General features: G+C 36.9%; 1 protein-coding gene across 1 annotated transcript; it reads left to right on the top strand.

The window, feature by feature from the left end:
* Positions 1-1,183: 1,183 nt before the first annotated feature.
* On the top strand, positions 1,184-27,909 carry LOC139735915 (sodium-dependent lysophosphatidylcholine symporter 1-B-like). Its single transcript, XM_071646670.1, has 14 exons — positions 1,184-1,246; positions 17,054-17,221; positions 18,222-18,343; positions 19,132-19,261; positions 19,932-20,010; positions 20,471-20,619; positions 21,588-21,678; positions 22,878-22,996; positions 23,444-23,524; positions 24,369-24,452; positions 25,078-25,193; positions 25,854-25,991; positions 26,554-26,730; positions 27,810-27,909. The coding sequence occupies exons 1-14, from the start codon at positions 1,184-1,186 to the stop codon at positions 27,907-27,909; spliced, it is 1,617 nt and encodes a 538-aa protein (XP_071502771.1).

Raw genomic sequence — 27,909 nt, 5'->3', positions numbered from 1 at the left:
GTCATGTATATCATGTTAAACTCGTGATACAGTTTAAAGACTGATACAGTCTTATATTCAGCTTTACTGCTCTTTGGCCCACGGCAATTCAAGACCTCTGCCAGCACATTGAAGTTGGGACTGTTATGCCTGTCCCTGCCATATCAATACATACTAATGCCGTATACAGCATATTTGAGTACATTTCCAGACACAAATGATATCTTGTTAGTAGTAATCACCGGGCATTTTTAGCGACCAAATTCTAATTTATCTGTCAACTGCCCCCACACAAATGCTTTGATTATTTAACATTTATTGCTCCTTTGCTTTAGGCTTACTAACATAAAGCTTATAAATCACAACTACGGACCTATAATATAGTACATACTATATTACTTCATTAAAAATGAACTCCTGGGCGGATTCAGAATTTAAAAAAAAATCTTCCTAACGAGGAGAGAGAGACAGTCTATCAAATTATTCATCGTCTTTGATTGCAGTTACGTTCACTCGCAATTGCCAAACTTGAAGTTTACGTCGAAAAGTGTCGATGATTAGCTCCACTTGTGAATAACTTGTATCTCAGTTTGCTTTCGTGTTGGTCGCACTGTTTCTGCATTTCAACAGATGACCACAGATCAAAGGTCGAGTTACAAATTAATGTGAGTCTGTTTTCATAGCGACGAGGAAAGAATTCCGACGATCAAAGTCAGTGGGTCGTTCGCCATGTTTTGTTTACACCCGATTCATCATTAACTAGGGATTACAGTCTCTCTCTCGCAAGATCGGGATGGGTCCTTTTTACTCACATCGAACTAAACAATGGTGCGATGTAAGGGTCCTGGAAGGTCCCCCACAGTACGCACCAAATTCTTCCGCAAAGATTGGATTTCGACACTGCGCTTTTCGGACATAGCTCGCTTCATCACACACGGAATCCCGAGGGTCCTTGCGTTGGAGCAGTCTTCTACGGGGGCTTGTATTCACCGCTATTCAGAAGGTGCAATATACCCTTTCCCACGGAGAACCACTGGGAGGATAAAAATACACTCAGTGCTAGACCAGGTCCAGGAGCTACTGGTCCTCCTATCTTATATCTTCCTTTAAGAAAGAGTCCGTTTATTCGCTTGTGCATTACCGAGACATCTCACGGAGGTGATTAAGTGCATTGTATTGTTCAAGTTTATCAACTTCAACAACCATGAAGAAGTCACTGAAATTTATCGACGAGGAACCGATACTCGAGGAAGAACCGGCGAAGGAGGTAGGTATCACATACATCAAAACTTTTAGAAATGTGCCAGATTCTGGGGGTTTAACGCAGACGCTATGTCAAGATTGCCGTGTGATCCAGACTCGTGTACCTGCTATGACAAAATCACTACTTTAGTGGACGAATTCACCAGTCATGAAATATATCCGCAAAATGACGGGGTTCATTCAGTTCTGTTTACTTTGGTTTTTTCATGGTTTTAGTACCTTGATGGGGCGCGATGTTTTAGATTGAAATATTTGATGACTATCATGGAAAATCAGAACCATGGAAACAGTAGAACCTGGGGGGCATTAAATTTCATGAAGCAATGTCAGATATTTTCCTGAAAACTGTTATAAGCTACAGAAATCCTTGCAAATTTGTCCGACAAGTTCGTCGGACAAAACGCTTCATGAAATGCCCCTAGATGTACATACCCCTACATTATTTATAAAGAGATGTATTTTTGGATCAATATTTGATACAAGAGCAACAAGTATAGTTCGTGTGAAAAGCTCTTTCTTGCTTAACAATGAGCATTAGAGGAATTCCTTAGGTTATCTACAATACGATGGTATTACCTTTGATTTTTAAGTAAAAACATTTCTCCATGTTTTCTTTGACTATTTTAATCAGCGCAAGATAAAAAAAGCCGAGCTGTACGATGTTAGTAAAATCGAACAAGAAAAGCTGTTTAACGATTATTTCACATAGATGTTAATGTCACAATCGCATACATGTAAAAGATTACTCTATGTGATGATGTATCATGTTACCAACTGGCCTGCACACAAAGCTCAGCTAAAAATTGTTTGCAACCTATTGCCCTTTATGGATGTGAATCAACAGGGATCATTTAGTGTGTGAGTAGTGGCCATTAATTAAAAGAAAACTAGAGAGGGGCCGTCAAAGGCGGCAGACCCACGCCTAAGTACAAAGTCGGGGTAAACATAATGTGCATTCGGTCATCTACCAGAATTCGGCCACTTAATTGCCAGTGTGCTTTATCACCAGCCAGTGAGTTCTACCAAAGATCGTACACTGAAGTGTACGATCTTTGGTTCTACAGTCACATCACACGCAAATCACATCATTACACATACGGTATTAACACTCATTCACGTACAGGAAAGTCCTTAAGTCTCCTCCAAAAATCCATCGAAAATCCCAAATTCCACCGTCAAAAGTGCAGAATCGGAACTTTTCCAAGCGCGCGCGAATTAAGTCCAGTTTTAAGAGTATTGTCTACGCGACGGGTCGCGGAAAAAGCGCTAAAAATCGAGAAATACGCCGTTTTCTTGCGGGATATTTTGATTATAGCAAGCCGAGAGTGTGATGATATCAAAGGTCGTATGAGTGTACGATCTTTGATGGTATCCACAAAAGCGCAAAAGAAAAACAAAATTTACGTACCCCCTAGGCAATTACCCCTATGATTAGTGTCTACGGGAATTATTCAATGCAAGGGTTGAATGCAAATGTCTACTGCACCAGTATTCGGCCACCAACGAGCGCCGCAACGTCCCCGGTGCAATTTTGCACCAACAGTGTAGAGCGCGATGCATTTTCAGCGGCCTTGCACACGCATTGACATTGAGCACGCATATCGTGCAGTGTGACTGCGACCGAGCAAAATGCTCCTCCAACGAAAAAAACAATCAATGTTAATTTGAAAAATCATCAAATATCAAAGGTCGTATGAGTGTACGATCTTTGATGGTATCCACAAAAGCAAAAAAGAAAAACAAAATTTACGTACCCCCTAGGCAATTACCCCTATGATTAGTGTCTACGGGAATTATTCAATGCAAGGGTTGAATGCAAATGTCTACTGCACCAGTATTCGGCCACCAACGAGCGCCGCAACGTCCCCGGTGCAATTTTGCACCAACAGTGTAGAGCGCGATGCATTTTCAGCGGCCTTGCACACGCATTGATATTGAGCACGCATATCGTGCAGTGTGACTGCGACCGAGCAAAATGCTCCTCCAACGAAAAAAACAATCAATGTTAATTTGAAAAATCATCAAAATACGGGCCAGTTTGTGATGACGGAGAACGAACTTTCATAAATCTAGAAGGACATAGTCCCTCAAATAGGCCTAAACGTAAATTTCGGAATTCTTACGAACATTTGAGCAGCGAAGTCGGATCGTTGGGGAGTTTATGTGTTCGTATGGTAGCGGAAAATCGCAAAGTGAGAAACGGGAAATTTTCGGAATGGTCACTATACCATGGGGTCAAAACTTCAAGGTCACACAGAATTTGCAAGGGTCAACCGATTATCACCAAAATCTAATCGATTCTTTCCTGTCATTATCCAAACATTCCCTGAACATTTCGTGCAAATCCGTTTACCCGTTCTCTTGTTATCTTGTACACAAACAAACAAACAAACAAACAAGCAAACAAACAAACAAACAAACAAACAAAAAAACAAACAAACAAACAAACAAACAAACAAACAAAAAACAAACAAACATACGGAACCCTTTACATAACCCCCTGCCGATTTTCATCGGCGTGGGTAAGTGGGTAAAAAAAGAAGAAAAAGTCAGGGGCATGCATAATCAGGTGGGATTCGAACCCACGACCTACTGATTACTATGATAGGCAGGCGTCATACCAGACTATATACCGAGCTTCTGCCCGAAAGTCTGTACTGCGCATTTATTCATATTGACTAGTCTTGCGTCGAGTTCTTTTCATTGCACTGACTGACAAATTGTCCTTCATCTGTAGCCGATTGTCTAAGAAAACTACGACAGCACTGTACAAACTGTCCAAAGTCCATGACCCAGAAAGGTTTAAGTAAAACACGAGTGAATCTGAGATGTATCCCCGGCATCCTGTGATTTTATACTTATAGTAACCTTTTTTACGTATTAATCGACAGGAAAGCCGTGAAAAGATATAATCATCACTTCATCTAATTTGCATGATACTTAATGATGCTTCATTCATTTAAACACAATCAACGTTTCTTCCTTTTCAACCATCTTTTCAACCATCTGACCCTTCTGCTTGTTTGCTTCACTCTTTTTGTCAAGCTCGGCTTTGGCGGAAATATTAGTGATATTCACTTTTAACATGCACTTAAGACAACTTTTAGCTGCCTATAGATAATGAGAACATTAGTTTACTTAATATTGCCTTTGCGTCATGATACGTGAAGTTGAAATCTTGTTTTCAACTACAAATAGAAACAACAATAACAAAGCATACCGAAATGGATGATTCGAAAGTCACAAGGTCACGTCAATCTGGTAAAAAATAATGACGCTTTGACAGTTTGTCCAGACATTGAATTATGACGGTATATGACAGTGCAAAGTACGTCTAAGAGTATAATAGACCTTTTTCAGGAAAGACGGGAAATAAAGCGATATCTTTTTTTTATGACCCACGAGCAATTTAGTGAGACGTTTATGCTTAGCTGGTTGCAGTTCTATTCACGGGTCCGAGAGGCTGATATTTGCCCATGTTAGGCCTGATTTTGAGTAGATGGTGATTTAATTCAGGTGTCTAGACTGCTAAACTCAACAGGCGACATAAACACACATGGAGGTTGAGGTAAGATTACAGTTTTATAGTGTTGAAATCCGTTTTTCCGATATAGAAAAATTACCGATATACCATAGCGAAGATTTCAAGCTTATTATTACATTATCGTTCTGAACGATGTGGCTCCTTACGTTTAAAACTCACTTCTCCATTCGTAGTCGAACTGCTGTCAGCTGTAGTAATGGTTAGATGGCTATACCTAGCGACATGATCGAGGAGCTAAGTTACGTGAAATAGCCTTTATTGTACTTTTCTTCACCAACTTATCAACTGAGGCACTATGGGGTTAGTATTCTGAAGAATAATCCAAGCACACTCTCCGGATTAAGCGAGGGCCGTGAAAGAGGTATCGCAGTATGATCAGTGATGATGGTAAACATAATTGTACTTTCACACGCCAGGCGTGCTTTTAACAACGGTGTCTGAAGACGAAAGACCCACGAAAACTCACCACGTTCCGTCAGGTGTAGACCCTGTAATATTGAGATGTCGATAGACTATCTAAAAAAAGCTATTCGGTTTCGGGAAGGCAACCGTTTGTTCAGAGTCGAAAGAGAGAGAGAGAGAACGAGAGGGTTGGGAAAGATAGCGACTCTTTAATACACTTTTCCATGATACTGCTCAGCATTCATGGCCATAGTTGATCACACCTGCCATCTTTTTTTTTTCCTTGTTGAAAGAGTAGAGAATACGCATCTACAGTGGCGTATTTATTTCGCAGTTGCATCAAGTCAACAGCAATCGGATCATTTCAGTAATGGTATACTGAATTGGGTCTTTTCCTCCTCCTTGCCGCTATTCACAGATTTTGGGACCTTTTCAACTACCGCTGTCATTTACAAAACACGTCGACGTAATAAAAAAAAAAAACAGACGCTTTCGGCTGAATAACTGACACTTTATAGGAGAATCAATGCGTTCTACTTATCCTGTCTAAAAGAGGCGTTCGCCCATGCTGAAAGCAGGCCTTAATGAAGTCGCTCTCAATGGCATAGAAACGAGGAAATGATTCCTGAATTGAATCGGTGTGGAGGTCAGATACCTACCTGATTGCATGCATGAGGTTGGTAAATGGTTGAATATTGTATGTATGCTGCACAGCGGAGACTGAAAGGCCAGATAACTTGGTGCATGCAGCTTTGCTTCAACACTTATTCCGAATGTGAGATCATAGTCTAATGCACTGCCACAGTATTAGGCTACAACCCCATCGTGTCCTTGCGTCGCACACGCAGAATCCAGTCATTAACAATATCAAGCCAATAAAGACAAAGTTCTGGGTCTTTAGAGGGGATTCCATACATTATGTTGTCTTGTAGAACAACAGAAAGATCGGGGAAGTAAATGTGTGATAAATTGGGAACAATTAAATTGATTGATAAAGTAAGAATAAGAATATCAGAATGTTTCATGTGAATCATTTTCTAAATATAACAGTGATTGAATTTTGTGGAAGATTTAAACTTCATGTGTTGTCACGAAATATATTGGAAACATATTGGTCGAATAATGTGGGGTGATGATGTTGTCACCTTTTGCCTGTAAAAAAAAAAAAAAAAACATACATTTTTATTAGTTTTCCGTTGTCGACAAGAAATCGTTTAAAATATGTCCTTCCAATCATATTCTTTTATTCTTGTAATCCCTGGCAACAATGACTTCTAGAGGGAAAACTTTTGCGGTTGCAGCATTATCGACCAAACACTATAATGTAATCTGTAATATTTATGTGTACAAACCTGACATCATTGTTTCTTCTGATTTGTGTGTCATCGGTTAGGATTATGACAAATTATCACGGTTCAGCGAAAACATGTTATGTAAGCGTTTCAACATTTTCTAAAGTTGACAACAAAGTCAACTGAAAAAAAAAACAATCAACAACCCGGTGAGAACCTGCACTCAAAACTATGACTTTTACACCTAAATTAGACCTTCCTGTGGAGTTCGTTCTGTATATATCGAGACCTTCGTTCCCACACGAAGAATCCAGTCCTTACGAGATCTATGCAATAAAGACATATATACGTTTGGGCCTTTAAAGGGAAATTTCATCCTGACACGTTGTGGCTAAATTAGTAAAAATTCTGGGGGAAAATGTACGCAGAAAAACAAAGTTATATTTTGCAAAAGTTTAGAGAGTATAGACAAATTTCCAGCTCTCCAATATATATATATATATATATATATATATATATATATATATACACATATATATGAACAGTTTGTTCACAAAGTCCATATTTGCCAAATGGAGATATTTGCGATTAAAGGTCAAGAAAAATAAAGGGAATAATAAGAAAATTTTTGTTTCTTTCGACCATACCTTCAAAAAATGTACCTTTTTATGTAGTGACCAATATATGTCATTTAAAAGGTATTATTTTGTACTTTATGACAGAGACCATACTTCAAAATCTTCAAAAATGGACTTATCGGTTTTTGCGAACAAACTCTTCATATATATATATATGGGTGAAAACGTTGAACGATGTACAATTGGCCATTTTCGGGCTTTGCGATATTCAAACCCTTGTAAAACTGTCACATGGGGGTGTTTTTCATAGTTTTAGGTATCATTTGGTAGGGGAGGGTTGTGCCTTTCAGAAAATATATACTTTGTATTGTTGTTACTGCATTTCCTTAAAAAATAATGCCTTAAAGCTGAAAAAATTGACAAAAATGCATATTTTATGAAAAAAATCCCAGAATCACACGTCGCAATCTTTGTTCTAATCCAATTCTACAGCTTTGTTTTTCCTTGTGAGTAAGCCCACATACTTCAACTATTTAATCAAGTACTTCTGCCATGAACTTGTGTATTATTTATCTTATCAGGAACTTTTGAGTTCACTCATGTCTGAAAAAGTACGTCTCTGAATGAATTATCTTTTCCTTGACGCAAAAAATTCAGGATGAATATGAAAACATGTAAGGCTATATTTATTTAGCGTCTTATTCATACTACCATTCCATCAAAATTTGTGAGTGAGCCATATAAAATAATCGCGTGGTGGCTCATTAAAGAAAATCATACTGAATAACCATCAGAGACGTTCGATTGGTTAATGGTGTCATTAATGAAAGTGGATTATGCTTGAGATAAAAACTGGCGATCAGTATGTCAGTGTGAGCCAGGCAACTATGATGATTGGCAACTTCAGTAGCATACTGTCCACAAAAAAGTGTTCTGGTTGAAAACCCACATTGGCGAATGTCTCTGATCAAAACGAATGTCCCTGATTGGAAATCTCTGAAGGGATATTCCTTCATCTGACACTTACGCACTGCATGATACTTTATTTGCGTGCTTATTTTACGCACTGACGCGCCATCCTGGAATCGAGTCGGAACAATTCAACAACGGAAATGCCGACAAATTCTGAAAATGTGAGTAATAACAAAAACTTAGCTGGTGTTTGTGCCGATTTATAAGAGTTATTATTCTGTAGATTTGCCAATTAGTATCATTTGTGAAATTATGTATTGTAATCTTTGGATTAGAAATGAATGAAAGAAGGATAGACAGTAAAATAGTAAGAATCTGCGTGAAGATCAAAGACCGCACGTCTCTGAGCAAAATGAAAAACGTCTCTGATAATTACTGTCTCATGAAATAGGGACATCCACTGTACAAATTATGAGAACATTAAAGTAAAATTAGCTCTGGATGGGTGCGGTTAGTGTAATAGGAACAAGTAGAACACACTTTACACGGGTGTGTTATAATATTAAGAAAAATGAAGCTTCCTGAAAGATGTTGAAAATATGTAGAAGAGTTTCACATTTAAGGTTTTCTGTTGATTGAGCAAGTTTAAACACATTGCCTGGACAGAAACTATGTTTTATGACTAGTAATAGGTCAACAGTCTATAATTATAATGTAGTAGCCACTTTAAATTACGTATGTTTTGTGAGAGAAGCAGAAATGTAAGAAAAACAGGTTTGAGTCAGGGACATTCTCTGAACAAGTAGGATCTGTTCTCAAACCAATATTAATGACCCATCATGGCGAATTGCTGCCTACGTTTGTAGCACATAGGTTCCTCAATCCAAATATAGTGCCAATATCTTATAAAAATAAAACCCATTAAGTACTGATAAGCAAAGATGTTTACGTCAGAGACGTTATACGGGACGTTTTACGTAATTTCAATTACTACAATTAGGAGTAGATCTTTAATTATTCCACAGTAGATGACCCTCGTATACATACATTATTGTAGGTAATTTGCGCAATCTACAAACAATGTTGATTTTATAATTTTGATCAGAGACGTTCATTTGTGCATGCATTGTTCTTCCAGTGTATGGCAAGTTAACTTTAATATCATTTTAATTCATTTTTTTTTTCTTACAGCAAGATGGGAAGACCAGATGGATTTTAAACACTCCGAATATTAGAATTTCTTCCTGTTAGGATCTTTAGTTTCAGTCATGTTCATGCGACCTACAAGTTCAAGGCCACGGCCGTGGTACTGGCAAGACCGGACGGATATCTTGGAAGTGCCTTCCGTTTAAAAAATAATGACTATCCCAACTCCGGTTTCAGGTAGCAAGCGACACAGTCGGTACTATGAACTGATTGAGGACATTGAGATACCAAATGGAGGAGAAATTCAGTTCAATGTTATAATGCGGACTCTGTTTTTAATGCACATCACTGCGTTTCCTTCTGAGCCTGTGAAATTGGAGGCTTACACGCTAGAAGTAAAGGTTCAATTTGCACCCAATTTGAAACAATGGCAGCACACCTGCGGGGCACACTTGCACCTTTAATTATGCTTAATTGCACCCTTACTTAACTGCCTTTTTGAATTTTTGCTCATTTCTGCAAACAAGTTCTTGTATAGTGGATAAAAATATGCACATGAGTGAGCTAACCATGTCATAACTTCACAATTTTCCATTGATTGTGTACAAAAAATAACGAAAATTAAATGTTTCTGGCATTGAAATCTGAAACATGATGCTATTCCTGGTTGATTACCTTCGGAATAGTGATCACTTAGATATACCCGGATTTAAGCCTAGGGCATAATTATGTTTGAATGAAAAACTGGAAATTTCAAAATGTCATGTACAAATGTTAAGGCAAATTGTGAGGGGATGACATGCTCACTTTGTCATTTGCAGATTCATAATGACCATTCAAAAACTGTTTACTGAAAAACTAGGGAAACTTCAAAATGTCATAACTTCTTCATATTTGTTGAGCCCATAAGATTTTCTTTCTTATACATTTGGGCTGAATTTCCCCTTTAATGAAGCTTTTTCCTTTAGAAGTAAGGTGAAATAGTCTAGTAATATTTTTGAGGTTTGTAAGCCAAATATATGAGTAAAGGAAAAATACCAACGTCTGTGATGAAACAGGAAAACGTCTACACTGCAAAAAGTCCGGTGTTAAATATGAAACACCGAACTGGTGTTAAATTTCCGGTGCTCATTCATGGTGTTAGATTGAAACACCTCCGGGTGTCATTTCAAAATACAAAATTGTTTTTTTTTTAATACTAGTAGTTTCTTAGGGACTGAATTTCTTGTTAATTCTGAACAAGACGATGAAGAATTTTCCGATAAAGTACTTGATTTTTGAAAAAAAAGTGTAAACACATTTACACAGTAACACCAGTTGGTGTGGTCTCCTGTTGAAGCTGGACGGGTGTTATACCATTGAAATTAACACCACCAATATCAAATCAACACCATGCGGTGTCATTAATGAATTAACTCTAGCGCAGTGTCAAAAATATCACCAGCCACAGTGTCAAATTAACATCACGAAGTGCTAAGTGAACACTTTTTAACACCGTCACAATACATATTCTACACCTGTGGATGTGGTCCTTTATTGAAGCTTGATCGGTGTTAGATTTAACACCCATGGTGTTAAATCTAGCACCGATGTTTTTACAGTGTATTAAGAATTTCCCTTACCTAGTTTCCTCTAAAACACTATGTATCGCCTTTGAGTTGAAGGAAGAAGGATTAATAATCCCCTAACGGTGTGACAGATAAAATGTGATATTGTTATGCTATCATTGTCAACCTCTTGAAAGAGCTTTTCAGTTCACTTTTGGTCAACAAACAGTTGGTATACCACACCGTTGATATACTTTTGAGTTTGGGTTGTGGCAAGTGCATTACATTGTTAACAATTTATATCTGCCATAGTGTACAAAAAATGTGCAGCGAAATTTGATGCTTCTAGGATGAGCAAAGGTTAATCACAGCTTTCTGAGACAACATCATAACAGTGGCCAAGGTACGGTCCCTAATAAAAATCTGAATTGGCCTGACATACTCATACAATCATATTTTAGGCTTATAAGGGGTCAAACCAAATTAGTATCAATAAATTCGTGTTTACCTTTGTTATAGATTTGGACTACATTTGAAAGCAAACATACAAAATTGATAGCGTGTGGGCACACCTGCATATTGTACACCTGAAGGTAAAATGCAAAGTAGTGGTCATCATTAACAAAAACAATTCTTGACATTTAGGCCAAGGAAAATGATTTCTCTATGAATGTGGAATGTCGAGTTACGAGCATCTTCTAAAATAGGGAGTTTGATGTTTAAGTTTAGTGATAACTAACAGCCGAAACGTCCCTGATGGAAAAGCAAATGTCTCTTATATAAACAAGTTATTAGGTAAAGTAGTTGAAATTGAAAGTTTTTCATGTAATTTTGTTGTGTGTCATTCAAAAGTGTTGTAAAGATCTAAATAGTATATCAAGAACAAGCTTGTTGTTGATTTTTGGTGCAGAAAATCTCTTACAATTTCGAGATTTGTAGTTACAATCAGTTAGTATGAAAAATAATTAGGTGATCCGAGTATCCTCTCGGATCACCTTCTGTTTCTGTACGGATTCTTTCTTCTTTCTTTATTTCTCCCCAAAAGTTGTGCAGAGGTTAGCTCAGAAAGTGCTATGTCTATCAAGTTCAAACTTATACCATGTATGTATCGTGTCGCAAAGATGACAGATCTAGTAAAATCATAGTGATCAGTCGACCGTGACGTCACTATGACGTCATTATATGAAACACATTCTCAATCATATCTCATTAATTGAATGAAAATTTTCAATGAAATTTACGTCACATCAAGTCAAGCGCATTGTACTCATTATTCTCAAAATTAATCTATATCTTAAAATGTGCGCTACGCGCGCGTTAAAATATTTGTATGCTCCAATCGAGCTCAAAATTTTTTTGCACACGTTTCAGACCATTTGGAGCATTTTCTGAAAAATTGAAAAAATCGGACGGACGCGTACGCGCGCGCGCATATACGCACGCACAGCTCATATGCAATAGAAATTTCCCATTTTTTCACTTTGATCGGATGTCTGAAATGTCAAGGAATATTTCTACCAAGTTTCAAGTAAATCCGACTCAATATGACGTCATACGGGCACGTCAAAGTTGAAATTCCTCGCGCGCGTCAATGGCGTTATACAGTGCAACTATGCCAAAAAACCGCCAATTTTAAATCCGATTTTACTCGTCAGGATGGACGGTGACCCCCCATTTTCTTTACATATTCTGAAAGCTGATGAGTTGTACATGTCATGTCATGGGTTAGCGATGCTGGCAAAATGATGAAAAGATATCAAATTTCTTAATAAAATAAAACAAGTAAATTTTCAAAATGACGTCATCAAATTTCAAGTTTACTCGAGAGTATCTCACTAATCCTTTGCCAATTTTCACCCAGATTTCAGTATGATGTAGTTTATTTAATGTTCTTTCAAACGTAAATTTACAAAATTTTGATTGGATGACGGCATCACCTCATAAAATGGATTGAAAGTAATCTTGACAAATTTGACCAGCTTACGTGTTATCTCTATGGGAGTGCAGTTTTTCTGGAAATGAAAATTGACATGACTATCTTTATCGAGCACTAGCTCACTTACCCTTCAGTGAATTTCTCCCAGATTTTAATATGTTGTAGCTGAGACTTTGCGCTATCGTTAAAGCGTCCTCCGTATTTTCATACGACGTCAAAATTACGTCCAAAAACCTGGCTAAAATTAAAGCTTAGCTTCGATGTATTTTCATATTTCTTTCTTTTTGCAACTTTCTTTGCAATAATTCAAGAAAAACAGCTCCTATCATCCCCATATACTGCACATGTTTAGTTCATGTCTCGCACATCATTTCCTAAGATAACAACTACTTGATAGGACACCATCTTGGGTATGTAAATTAGGGTCAAAGGTCATAAATGTTTCATCCTGTATCTTGGTGAATACCTGCCCTATCTTTCCCATATTTTTCACACGTAAAGATGATGTCGCAAGAATCATTTCACAATATAACCACTTTTTCCTCGGATGCCATCTTGGGAGTGCAAAGGTGGGTCAAAGGTCATATGTACTTGTTGCTGTATCTTCGTTATAGTGTATACAAAATTTGGTACCAAAGATGGCAGATATGACTCCCTTTTCTAGATGAGAATCCAAACATCACACGGCCATTGTCTCGAAACACAGATGAAACTTGTATAGTCATGCCTATTGCGATCGGGACTCGAATCATTGATTTAAAAAAAATCGGATCACCTTAATTTGTCGGTGATGACAAATTACAATCTCTAGTTCAAGTTGAAATTACCATTCTGAATTGTTGACAAAAGGTTAGCATGTGTTTAATAAAGGAATAATGTTGTTTGCTCACAAAACTCTTATATGGATCAAAGGACATCATTTGTATTGCCTATGTCTGAGGAACGTCTATGAGTGAAACCAGAACGTCTCTGATCAAAACATGGCTTACTTCCAGCATCTGTATAGGGCTTTTATGGTGATTTGATCAAACGAAATGCACTAAATTCATTATTAGTATCTACTGAACATTAACATTTAAACAAATGAGACCCCTGCTATATGTTTTGTTCAAATGAGATGAAAGTGAAGATAAGAATACGAAAATCTCTGCTTAAATGACAAAAACACCACTTTTTCTTTAACTACCGTGTGTATTAGCTTTTGTAAACTTCACAGGAGGTAAACAATATTTTATGAACAAATTAACTCAGTCTTTGAAAGTATGAACAAGATTAAATTATCTTCATTTGAATGCTCTTTCACCCTTCATTTGAATTTTCACTAAAACAATGTTTATTCTAGTCAGAGACGTTCGCCAATATGTCACAGTTCTATTTAACCTCGAATAAAAACAACACCCTTGGAGATATCCCAGTATAATTGGGTTTGCAATAAAGCTGACATCAATGACATTTCACTGAGATATATTTATATCAGTGAGTCACATGTTTTAATTTTGACCCCTGATTTTGCCCAATTGTACATCGTTCAACGTTTTCACCCATATATATATATATATATATATATATATATATATATATAATTGTACACAACATTTCACTGATTTCATTTTTCTAAAAATTTGAGCACCGACAAACTGATCCGCTGAGAAAGACACACATCAGCCTATTATTCTTGTCGTATACCAAGAACAAATCAGCAGAAATGTTTAGGAAAAATTAAAATCTGTAAATATTTATAAACGAAACCGAATGGAAAGCCGTTTCACTCCATGTACGTCACACAGAGTTGTCAGTCATCTTATTTCCTAAATTTTAACAATTCATTACATTTTTATGTCTCTGATTTATTCCCATTTTCTTTTCATACAATACAGCATAATATCAGGCTGTATGGAATTTCCCTTTATCTTTGTAGCTTGTACTATGATATACGTATTTCCCCACCTCTTCATGTATGATATGCACTACATTCGAGAAGTACGTAGTACAGGCCACAGTAAATGTGTTGTGTATGGACTACTTTTCGAAACTCATAGTGTTTATGTTTACTTTTGTTTGTTGGTTCGTTGGTTAAGCGTACATCACGCATGTTTATGTTTTTTTCTGTTTTGTTTCTTTGTTTGCTTCATCATTGTGTGCATATTATTGTTTTCTTTGTTTTGCCAATGCTTGGCTGTAGTTATGTGTTTTGAACAAAAATTACTGCGTCCAATAATCATTGTGCCCTTGAAGATTAATTCAGAGGTGGTATTTGTGGAACTGGGGAAGGTTAAGCTTGTTTTACGCACAAATTTGATTAAGAGATAAGATCAGACCAAAGTTCGAAACTCTGAGACTGATTTTGTACAGGAATACATGTGATTTAGAAAACAAACCCTCGTTAGATCAAAGCGCAAAAAAAAAAAAGCAGTATGTAGTCACATTAAGTGGTCATATTGGCCTGACGCTCACTGCTAGTCAAGAATTAAAAAATGGTTACACTTTAAACAATGATGAATGGTGATACTGATAGCGACAATAACATTATAGAAAGATAGAAAATAAACTATGCTATTATAATCATAACATTATGTACATAATACTATGCAACAAGGAATATAATATTGACAGTAATCATGCATAAGAATTATTACATAAGATCGTCTTGAGTACAGTGAGATGAATTGAAGAGATCAAACACCATCAACAACTTAATTTGGCTCCCTGTAGAAGTAACATCACACAAAAAGAAGTGCTTTAAAAACATAAACACACGCCATAGACGAAGCAACGTATACTACAAGGTAAAGTCGGCATGTGTTGAAAATTATGTTTAGTATAGAGATAGAAAGGGAAATAATAATAAAAAAGGTAACAGTAAACGATCATTATTATCAACTAAATGACAATGAATGGTTATGATCCTGAGAGTGCTAGTTGAAAGCATATGTGGGGGCGCTGTGGCATAGTGGATAAGAGACTCCCGACTCCCGATCGGAGGAGCCGAGTTCGAATTCCGCCCAGTGCTTACGTCCTTGGACAAGATGTTTTACCCACCATGTCCCTCTCGACCCAGGTGTATAAATGGGTACCTGGCAACGCTAGGGTAATAATAATGGCAGGACCCTCTGGCAGAGCAGTGGCAACACTGAAGAGGTTACCCTGGGTAAATAAGACCTTATTATTATTATTATTATATTATTATTATTATTATTATTATTATTATTATTATTATGTGCATGTGTTTTCTGTCAGCCGTGCTCAAAGTAACTTCCAAACACACATACGCACATACTCTCACAAACGGACTGACAGTGATATTAGTGCATATTCAGCCTAACACACTGCCGTCATAACGTCACAGATGTACGCAAGCTTCCTTTTTCACGAATTCATTTTTTAATGCTAACAGGCTACTTGTATATCGCAACAAAGTAATTACATGTAATGTGAAATGGAATGATCTTTGGAAACGTCTTTGTGGTCGCTTCAGGCAGCTACGGATGAACGTTGAATATTGAACTGGTGGGAATTATAATCCGTCATAAATGTCTTTGCGACGCAAAGGTAGTTGTCCTTTTTACTGCAAGTTTGGTTCAGATCTCTAACAGAATTTTGGGGTAGGGGGCTGCAGCTTCAATAAATAACAAATGATAATAGATAAGGGAAGAATCCAAGAAAATGTCATCAAACCCACTCCCTCTCTTTTTCTCTCTCTTTATCTATCTATTTATTTATTTATTTATCTATCTATCTATCTATCTATCTATCTATCTATCTATCTACGTATTGAAGCATTAAAGTTACTGGAATTCCTCTAGACATCAAAATATAATTCAGAGAACTGCTTTTATTACTCGATGAAATATGGACAGAAGTGGAGGGGTCGAAATCGAATGCCACAATGTGTCACAGATTCAAATCACATTGTTAAGCAACAATTCAAGGCATTTTGAATGCTTTGATAAAGAAGACTAATACCTCGAAGATAATATATTTCCATTGAGTAGCAACACAAAGTAAGTGACGGGTGGCATGAAGTGAATGGGCGGTGAGATAGCCCAGTCAGTAGCGTGTGTGCTTCACGATCTAAAGGAACCCGGTTCGATCCCCGGGTCCCACTGAGCAATGTTGTGCATAATCATACCGTCCCCTCTATCAGTAAGAGGCAAAATACTCTGTCCCTGCCATGGAGGTCCAATGTGTGAGAAAGTCACAGCTCATGCACGTAGAAGATTCCGCTTCATTTTTTCATCGCAATGAGCGGGGGTGTTTAGTCCGGCGAGGTGGTCCTGCCTTTTATACATCCAACTAGACCCCATAGAAGACCAGCTATTGCATCTGAATATGGGCTATCCAGCCATCTTTTCAGATGGAAATCAAACAAACAAACAAACAAACAAACAAACAAACAAACAAACAAACAAACAAACTATCTGTCCATCTATCCAACCCTCTGTCTTTGCACGCAGTCAACCCCTCTGGTCCCGGCCTCGCCGCCCCCACCGACCCGGAAGAGGAGCTCGAGTCGGGTGATGCTGCGACACAAGGTCTGCTACGGCCTCGGGGGCATGCCTTACCAACTGACCAACACTGTCATCGGTTTCTACATCTCGGTCTTCCTTCTCGACACGGCACAGGTGTGTTGCATCATTTGGTCGCTATGGAAACAGGGAACAGCATCTAACTATGATAGTAGAGACGAGGATAATGGGAATACCGGATAATAATGACGACACTACCACTAATGATAATAATAATGATAATAATAATACTGACAATAATATCAGTAATATAAACAATAAACATGACAAGTATAAATGACAATAAGTAAAATGAGAGTAGGCTTTGTAGTAAAGCAGTAGCAGTAGAAGTAGTAGTAGCGATAATGAGAAAGACGACGATGGTAGCTATAATGATGATATAATGTCCTAACAATTTTGATAAAGGATATCAAGTACGCATAATTAACTTTTTTTTTTTGTCATTGCTCTCAAGGCTCATAGAATCAGTATAAATACATGGAAAGGAACGTATAGAGAAAGAATACACTGTGAGCTGGCGCATTATTTCGGGTAGATACAAGGGACAAAAAAAAACAGACAAAAAGCTTAACAAATACTCGTTGTGGTAATTCAGCTGCTCTTCAGAGGATCTGTTTGATCAAATACAAGCGAAATATCCAACAAAACCTGGAAATACTCTTGCGTATTGCATGTATTACAAAATGTTTAGTTGGTACTATAATGGATGAGTGGATTGGAAGATACCAGTAAATGACAGGTGGATGAATGGATAGAAAAAAAAAGACTGAGATTGATAGATAAATAAATAAATAGATAAATAGATACATAGATAGATCAATAGATATAGATGAATGGATGAATGAATAGATAGAAAGATATAGATGAATAAATAGACAAATAGATAGATAGAGAGATAGATAGAGAGAGAGAGAGAGAGAGAGATAGAGAGAGGTAGAGACGGAGAGCGGGAGAGATTGAGAGGCAGGGGAAACCAGGAAACCGTTTAACAACACGTTTTGACACAATTATACATGTTTAACATATTATCATAAACATATAACATGTATACAGTGTATATATTTTTTCTCTCCTGTGTAATGATATGTCCCTTAAGATTAGCCCGTCGTCTGCCAGCGCTGTGATTTTTGCCGGTCGTTTCTGGGACGCCATCACTGATCCTTTCTGCGGCTATCTAGTCATGAAGACTGACACTCGATTCGGCAAACTGAAACCATGGTAAAGTCCCAACACAACACAGTATGTGTGTGTGTGATTGCATGTGTCCGTGGGAATGAATGAGTATAATACATGGGGACATTTGAAAGTCTTATTTCTGTTAACGTATCTGTCATTACAATTATTTTTTTTTACAAGGATGTTGCTGTTGGTGAGGAAGAAGGAAAGCGAAGATAATGCGCGTACAGCCCAACGCCGCATATATACGCACCGATTTATAAGGATTTTTTGGCAAACTTTCAAAACGGTTCCAATTGAATTAAATTACTTGCTTGCAATGCGATCGAACACGTGTATGGCCATTTGTATCAAGGTCCAACACAACGCAAATATATTTTAATGTTTAGTGATATGTTATTTTCTTTTTTACGTTTTGATGACTTTATATTATGATTCTATGATATGTTATTTCGTTTTCCTTCCCTGTGTTGTGGTCATTCAGTTGCGAAGCGTTTAGGTGAACGTTGTTCAAGCTGTTCTTCAAAAAAATGCCTCTTTGTTTTCATTTTGCTTTGTGTTAGAAAAAAAATGTTGGATATTTGAATTAATAATTTTCCTGTTTTTACTGTCAGATTCAAACTATACTTTGCTCAATAAATTCGTTCAATTGACTATGTATTTCACGTATGTAATATGAAAAGACATTCAGAAATAAAATAAAATCAATGAATCAATCGATCAAAATAATATACTTGACATTGTATTTCCCCTTTGTCTCTATAATGCCCTGTGATATACACCAGAAAAGTAGGAGTTCATCTTTCCATAATAATCATTCTTGTTCGAAGGATGTTCTTTGGTGCGCCCGCAGCGGCCGGGATGTATTTTTTTATCTGGTATGTCCCTGGGTTCGAGAATGAGGGATCCTTGCTCGCCTGGTATCTGTTGTTCTACTGCGGTTTTCAAACTATGTTAACTGTAAGTATGTCTTTGCTACTTCTATTGGTTTTTTTTTTCGATAAGATTCATAACCAATCTTTATTAGATCTGAAAGATATACCAGTAATCGTCATTATCTGATCAAAGTTTAGATCTTTTAAAATCAAACTTCTAAACATTTTGATTCAAATTTACACAAAAGCAGACGCGTAATTGAGAGTGGACGAAAAAACCCCCACCCTTTTAACTGAAATTCTTGTTCTATTCTGCTATCTTTCTATGCGGATGATAAAAGGGATCATGTAGAGGTGCTGAAGCCGAATCTGAACCAGGATTTGCGTCCTGATCCCAATTTTACATAGTCGTACAGTGTCATGTTGGTAAGATAATAGCCCGTTCCATCCGGGAGCCTCAGTGGTGGCCTGTGTACTAAGTCAATGGGGATTTCAGAATTCAGTACGGAACGGGATAGCCCCTTTTTAATCTAGGATTACTGGAAAATATTACGGTATTACGTTCTGGCTTAATGCACGAAGCCCCTTCTTACAGCACCGTAGAAAGGCAGTATAAACTACCCAATACGTGTCTGCTCACGTGTGTTCATTAATCAGTTGTTAATTGTAACGATGGATTGTGATGTCCCGATTGCTGACTGCTCGAAGCTGAATGAATCTACTTTATTCTTCTCTTTGTTTGTGTGTGTGTGCAGCTGTATCATATGCCGTATTCGACGTTGACGCTGTATCTGTCTGAAAACCAGGCAGATAGAGACTCGGCAACACTTTACCGTGAGTCAGAATATTGATTGAAATACACAGACACACAGACACACACACAGACACACATACACATACACACTCGCACACACAGATAAGCTAGCATTGAAAAACATTTTGCTCAAGAACGTTACGATTCATTTTTCATATATCATATTGCTTGTGAATAGATTACGCTATTAGACTATGTCGTCTTAGAGTAATTACTTCATTAACCCTCCTTGTGCCACATGAATTTCATACCCATAAGTTGTGTATGAAGTTTGTGCAAATCTCATCCACTTGCACAAAATTGATAAAAGAGGCTTGCGGTAGCCATGGCAGCAGCTGGAAATCAACAAATTATTTGGGAAAAAGTTACCTTGTCGCTGCAGAGACTGGAATATCTACATTGCAGAAATATATGCAAACATCTCTACGAAATAGTTAACTCCAAAGCTATAGTGATTCAATATTTCCCTGTGTGTTACAGGCATGGCAAGCGAAGTCGCAGCGAATCTGTTGGGGAACCTCATCATGGGCCAAACGGTGGCGGGCTTCACACGAGGCTACGAGCGGCCTGGCTGTGACGTCAACGGCACTTCGAACAATATATCCGACGAAACGTATATACAACAAGAGGTAGGGACAGTCACCGATTTAGCAGTTGTTGAATAAAAGAGAAGACAGAAACACAATAAAGGACAAGAGAATATTAAACCTCGCATTCTAAATCGCGATAGGCCTTTAGAATTTTGTATCTGCTTATGTCAAATTTATATTATGTTTTGGACTTCATATGCATACCATTATTGAAAATAAAACAAACAAACAAAAAGAATAATTTGACAGTTTCTACCAAAGGAAAATTTAACAAATATGTTGCAATATAAATCATGATGTATTTAAAATTAAGAATGTCTAAGCTAAATTGGTTAAGAAATGATATTTAAAAAAAGAATGTCCAATCTGAATAGATAAATAAAATGTTTATGGCCAATATAGTTAAAAGTCTAAACTCAGATATTGGTGTCGAATCTAAAGATGAGAGCAACTTAGATGATAATGTCCATCCTAAATATACCGAAGTCAGATTTGGATGTCCAGTCCAAAAAAAGACAACTACTAAAATTTAGGGGTCCAGTCTAAATAATGGCAATAACCAAGATTCGGACGTCGAGAAAAAAAAACAAACAATAACGCACATAGCCGCAATATAAAATATAAGTATGGCATTGTACCAAAGATTAATGTCCATTCAAAATGTGCTAATAATAAGAATTGGTTGCCAGTAGACAAAAGTCAGTTACTAAGATTTGGAAGCCCAATCTAAACATGTCAATAATTCAGATTTTTGATGTCCAATATACGTCCAATGTTTCAACTGAGATGTGTATTCTTTCTCATTTCGGATGCAGCATGCAAGAACACTTTGAATATTGTAAAAGCAATGCACACTAATGCCTCCTCAATTGAACGAAGTGATGCATTGTACTAAATAATCATATCTCGTAGATTTTGACCCTTGATTTTGGAGTGAGAATAAAGAGATTATTTCTTTTGATTTTTCCAACAAATCTTAACTATGTTTCGTGTCTTTTATTTTTTAGAAAAAGGGCTACAGCATTGGGGCCTTTGTAATATGCGTAGTCCTTCTTTTAAGTGCAAGCAGCGCCTTGTTTGGAACAACGGAAAAGAAGAGTGAGTGAACACAGAAGATGGCTGCAGTTATTTCGTTCATAATGGAAATAATCGCAAGTTTAAGAGATGAGGGCCTTAGAATTAAAGATCAATTAATGCGATGAATAGCTTTCAACAAACATGGCAACACATGACACAGTATGTCTAATGGCAGATATAGTTCCATTTTAAATGATATGTAAGAAGCAAAAAAAAAAAAAAGAAATCAAGTTTAATGTTCCAAACGTTTCCCGAAGCCTAGAATTTAATGATTGGTCGCCCCTGTGCCATCGTGGATATGAGCCCGTATTCAATCACTTGAAATCTGGACTATAAAGACATCTTCTGCAGGCCGTATTCGTGGTTTAAGAATAGGTGTACCTCAAATTTCCAAAGATGTGTTCCAATTGTCATTTGTTCGCCATTTTAGAGTTTGAAAATTTTAACTTCCAAGAGCGTCTGTGAATTTATAGAAGACTGATCTCAAAACGAGTCAACTCCATTTTCTGCAATTTGAGATATTTGCGATTAAACCTCGAAAACGAAGCAAGGAATAAGAATACCTGAAATGCTTCTTATCATAACTTTCTTTTTTTTCCAGTAATACAATTATTTGAACATCAGTTTTACTATATCTAGTGTTGTTGTAAACATAGTATTTTTCTCTTGATCTTGTATGAACAAAGATTTGCTATTGGAAATGAAATATCATTTGAAATTGAAATTAAAATTGAAATTGAATTTAATGTTTAAAACACGGTGTTTAAAAGAAGTGGTATAATTTTGGTTGAGACCCGACTTCAGGATTGTAACTCTTTTGGTTAGATATAATAAGAAATTTCAACCTCCTATGAAATAATCATTCCAAGACAAATTGTTTATTCATTTTGATGGAAATTGGTTTTGAAATGACTGAAATATCCAAAACAAAGCGATCCAAGAAGAAAATGTGGAATCTACTTTTTTATCATAACGAGTTTGGTTTACTATGTTTTCGGATATGTCAGCCATTTCAAAACCGACATTTTCATCAAATGCACTTTGAATGCCTCATAAGATGGTACGCTCTGTAACATTCCGTAAGTGGTTTCTTTGTATCGTTCAAAAGTAAAAAGCTCAATCCTCATCTCCATTTCCACTAATACTATACCTTCCCTTTAATCCCGTTTTGCTTTCAAATTCATCTCTCTAAAGTCTCCTCTCCTTCCTTTCACTTGCAGTAAAGAAGAAAGACAATGAAGAGGAAATGAACTTCTCTATGGCATTAAAGAAAGTGCTAACCTTCAAACCTTACGTCACACTGATGCTCTCATTCCTCTTCCTGATGTTGGCTGTTATGGTATGACGTCACTCTTTTCGCCTCTTTTTTTTCTCTTTTCTTTTTATATTCCTCCATAAAGTAAGTATATGTATATGATATTAAGTTAATTCATACTTTCGATATATTTCAGTTACATGCATGTGCGTTTATTGAATTTGCTAGTGGGATTTTGAAATTGCACATCAGAGAACATTAAATACTAATATTACATCACTTGCTGCAAAATCTATAGACGCGAAGAATATATATATATTCAAGTGACATGTAAGTATATTTCTAGTACGATGGTGGTGCTGCCATATCACACAATTAATCTACGAGCTTCCTTTTTTATTGCATTGAAGGATGTTATCTTGAATCGTAGCAAATAACTGTCAGTTTAACAAGGAGACGTTCTCCCTCGTTTGTGTTTCCTAATAGTTTTCATATTTTTTGAAAAATTCTATCAATTTGCTTAATTTTCAGACTATTCAAGGGAACTACGCGCTATTTATAAAATACTCCATGGAAGAAGATGACTACCAGAATTACATCATCGTTATCATCGTAAGTGTTAGCTATCATCACTGTTTATATCTAGCAACAATTACCTATAGTATGATATTCCCTCCTTGTAATGAATATAGCATAAACTTCTCGATATGATGTGGAGAAGACTTTACATATGAATTAAACATATACAGGGATGGTTTGTTTAAGTTTAGGTATGAGTGAGCTTCTCCAATTGAAGAGCTTGCTTCCGAAAGGCGCTAAATCTATTGAAAAATGATGGATTTAGCGCCTTTTGGAAGCCAGCTCTTCAATTTCGGTAGTAAAATAATTATATAAAATTAAATGAAATAAAAAAACATGATTGGGAGATAAAGCTCACACTGCACATGGCAGTTCGGGTTTAGTGATAAAGACACTGATTCATTTCCATAATGCTGGAAAGCCCTAAATGAATCTTCATCTTGTCTTGAAACATGCTGATGTGTTTGTTACTCCATGTGCTATAACTCTTTGTTTCGTACGCGGTTATGGCTGCCCTTCAAAGTAACCAGGGCCATGGGAAATCAACAAACTTTTGAATCAAAGTCCAATAACTGCTTATGTCTCGTAACAGAAGAAATCAAAAACGAGGAGAAATGAAGAGGTGGAGCAGGAGAAAGAAGAGAAAAAGAGGATATTTCTCACCGTCACAAAAGACAAAATATAACGTAACAACTAAAACTTAAGAAACTCACACTTGAACTTTTACCCCTCTGAATAATATTTTTCTTTCATACAGCTTAGCATGTCGAAAAATGTGCTAAAGTACCTTTTGAGGAAAATAAGCTTTAGGTAAAGAGCTAATTTTTTCCTTTTTTTCTTGTTAACACTACCCTTTACGTTTGTCCGTCATTGCCAGTTCTGTGGATTCGCGCTGATGCCTTTGTGGCAGATGTTTCTCTTGAAATTCGGAAAGAAAGCTGCCCTCTTCGTTGGAACGTTGGTAAGCGATATATTGATAAGTAATACTTGCGCTCTCATATATGCAATGTTGTCAGAAATCTCCTATATGGAGACACGTAGCTGACGGACTTATACGGAGAAGAAAATGCAAAGGAGACATGGAAAGCATGTAACACAAGTGTATAGTTACTTTAGGCTCACACTCAAATACGTAGCGTCAATTATTTTGAGAGTAGATTAAAATGTAACGAAAATTAGCATATAAACTTAATAGATTCAATATGATGTTATTATTTATGTATACAGATCTGCGTGTAAGAGGAAAATGTGGATGTGAGTATGAGGTGGATCACATACGTTGAGTCACCATCGTATTCTTACATTGCATCGGATAACGGATATCACAATAGTGCCTATCAGACATGCCAGATAAGGAACCCTTTGAACCAAGAATAAGCTGAGCTTCGTTTTCATTATTGATACTTGTCTATTTTGTAAGGGTGAGTTTTATGATCAGTGGTGTCAAAGGCCTTATTTAACTCCATAAACATCGCAGTAACGTGCTCTCTTCATGAGTTGTTTTGATTTAGATTTCTAAATAGATAATAGCATAATACATATGCAGTAATTAACAAAGTGATCTCTCTCTAATCTTTCTTTCCAAGGCCAACATCCCGATGTTCCTGGCTCATGCCTTCCTTCCGACGGGATACCCGTGGGCGCTCTACATTTTCTGCGTGTTTGCTGGAAACGCCATTTCAGTAGCCATGCTTGTACCTTGGTACGACGGTTTAATGTTTTGTTTGTTTTTCTTTGTTTTTCTTTCTTTTTTTCGAATGAAACGATATCCCTGTACCAAGCAATCAATTGCGTGGATTAATATCTACAAGAGTGTGGATAAATATCTACAAGAGTGTGGATAGTCATGATAGTCTACGCGGAAATAGCTGTTTTACAACAGAATGCATTTATGACAGGAAGGAAAAAAAAAGTGGTTTCGAATAAAACGTAAAAGACAATACTATCATTATTTTTTAGTTACTTATTTCGGTATATCTCTGCTTGTCTGTATCTCTCTTTCACGCTCTCTCCTTTCCTTTTCTCCCCCCTCATGTTCTCTTTGTATCTTTAAGCATTCGTGATGAGCCTGTATATTCCAAGAAACCTTAAGACAGAAGATAATTATGCATGCCACCTACACGCAAGGACAATCTATGAAGAGCACAATATCCCCTGTCTAACATTTGAAGTCACTCGCTTAGAACGCAACGACAGCAACGAAACGTTTTAAATGCGATACCAATATTATAATGTTAGATGTACTATTAAATTCTTGACAGTATTCGCGAATAGTTTCTTTGGTGATATGCGAATAAGATTACATGTAAAATCTGGATTTCAAGTAGGCCTAACTGAATGACTTTCTCACTTTCGATTTTAGGTCTATGGTGCCTGATGTAATCGACGACTTCTTGATTAAAACTGGGAATACCTACGAAGCCGTTTTCTACTCGTTTTTCGTTATGTTTACAAAATTTTCTGCCGGGGTGGCCCTGGCAGTTTCTACACTTGCTCTAGGGTAAGTGCGACCGAAATATAGAATGAGATTGTTAATATTGATTTTGTTCTTATTCAGTTTACATTCATAAGCACAGGTATAGCACCAAGCCCTGATTTATTGCAAATCACATTGTGCAATGCTAACCGAATGAGTAGGTGTTCCATAGTATGAAACATAATGACGTTTTTGAAACTGTTATATGATTAACAATTATCTTTAAAAAAAGTTTTGGGGACCAAAGAAAAGACTGCTAATCGCTTTGTATTCATTTGTGGATGGTACAACCTACGTGGATAATAACTTAGATATATCACATTGAATTAAAATTCATTTGAAATATATTTCGAAATCGTAAGCTAAAAAAGACGTGAACTGTCAAAATGAAAAAAAAAAAACAGAGTGTCTCAAGCATGAAACAGTCGAACATTAATCAATAAACTGTTCGAAATGAAGAATAAATAGAATGAAAATTTACAGAAGCAACCATCTGACTGACTATCATTTCATCGTGTGATGATATCGCTGTTGAAAACATGTAACGTAACGTTTGTTTGCTCTGCTTCGCTGCGTCTGATTTCAGAGCATCTGGTTACGTGTCGGCAGCCTGCGAGCAGCCGGACGCGGTATCGAGGACTCTTCGTATCCTGGTGTCGGCCGCTCCTCTCGGCTGCACCATCGTCGGTCTAGTCTTCCTGCTCTTTTACCCCATCACCGAAGAGATCAGAAAGAAGAATAAGACATTATTAGAAATCTGGCGGTGAGATGATTTCGTCTTTGCTTTTCAATATCGTTATAAATAACAGCATTATCATCATCACTATTATCATAACAGCTATAATCACCGGCATTGCTGTCATTTTATTCTATGTTATTTCTGGTTGTGTCATCGCTTTTTTTATTCTTATCATTTCTGTTACTTTTATTACCATTATCATTTTCATCGTTGAAACATGTCGTGGCTCAGTGGTTTTGACCAGAAACTCTCAATCTCAAGGCCTCTAGTTCGAGTCCACAGTTACAATGGATGTGCCTGCTCTTAGGGGCAAATTTACTGTTTATTTTTGTTTCCTCACAATATCCTTCGGAGGGGTCTCGAAGCACTCTGTCTCGTGGTCACTTGCTCACAAGAAAATACGTAAAAATTCGCATAACACACTTAAATTAGACATTTGATGATAAATTCGAAACCCAAACGTATTTTATATCATCATTGAATAATCATGTTACAACATTGTTTATAGCTTTCATTTCTTAATCGTGTTTTAATAATTACCAGTATCATTGTCACTAACATAATTCTTAGTTTCATGTGGATGATTGTGGCTGAAATAATCATCATAAATATGATTTTATTGTCTTTTAACAGATCCTGGTTATTGTTTGATAACACGTTGCGTTTGCTTTTATTATCTCCTGGGCTCCTCATTGCAATGCAGCTGTCGTGTAACTACATTTCAGTTAGACAAGACAATACAGATACGTCATTTTAATTGTATCCATTCGCGAGAAGTTATCAATTGCTGCCATTTCTTTCATTTACAACTGGAAGGAGGGGCTGAGATCTAGGAATCTACCTATAACTAGCCAATGTATTATTCACAACATCTCTCTTACTAATGATACTATAGTTTCATTGTCGTAAAACATTGTTAGCATTGTTTTTATTTTGTATTAGTTGCTGTGTATTTGTTATGTCCCTGAGCAAATGGCAATCATATTAAAACTGCTCATTTGTTACCCGTGTCGGGACTAGTCTATTCAAATGTCACTGTGTTTTTTCTCCAGTTAACTTGCTCACTCAATTCCTCTTTTGTCACCGTGTCTATTCCCATACAGTGACGACAGAGATGTACGAAGACGAACGACAGTGCTCAGATCCAAGGAGCAGAGACAAAGGACACGATCAATGCGTACGCCCTCAACGTCGATTATATGA

Source organism: Diadema antillarum, unplaced genomic scaffold (assembly GCF_040938485.1).
Source record: "Diadema antillarum isolate AM-2024a unplaced genomic scaffold, OU_Dant_1.0 seq00000606_RagTag, whole genome shotgun sequence".
Taxonomy (NCBI): Eukaryota; Metazoa; Echinodermata; class Echinoidea; order Diadematoida; family Diadematidae; genus Diadema; species Diadema antillarum.
Note: the sequence above shows the minus strand (reverse complement) of the source record. Positions and strands in the feature narration are given on the sequence as shown.

Bases quoted from the DNA above. Each gene is read 5' to 3' on its own strand.
- LOC139735915 (XM_071646670.1), top strand. From the start codon at position 1,184: ATGAAGAAGTCACTGAAATTTATCGACGAGGAACCGATACTCGAGGAA. The intron at 24,453-25,077 runs GTAAGCGATATA...TTTCTTTCCAAG, and splicing joins CCCTCTTCGTTGGAACGTTG to GCCAACATCCCGATGTTCCT. The intron at 25,992-26,553 runs GTAAGTGCGACC...GTCTGATTTCAG, and splicing joins GTTTCTACACTTGCTCTAGG to AGCATCTGGTTACGTGTCGG.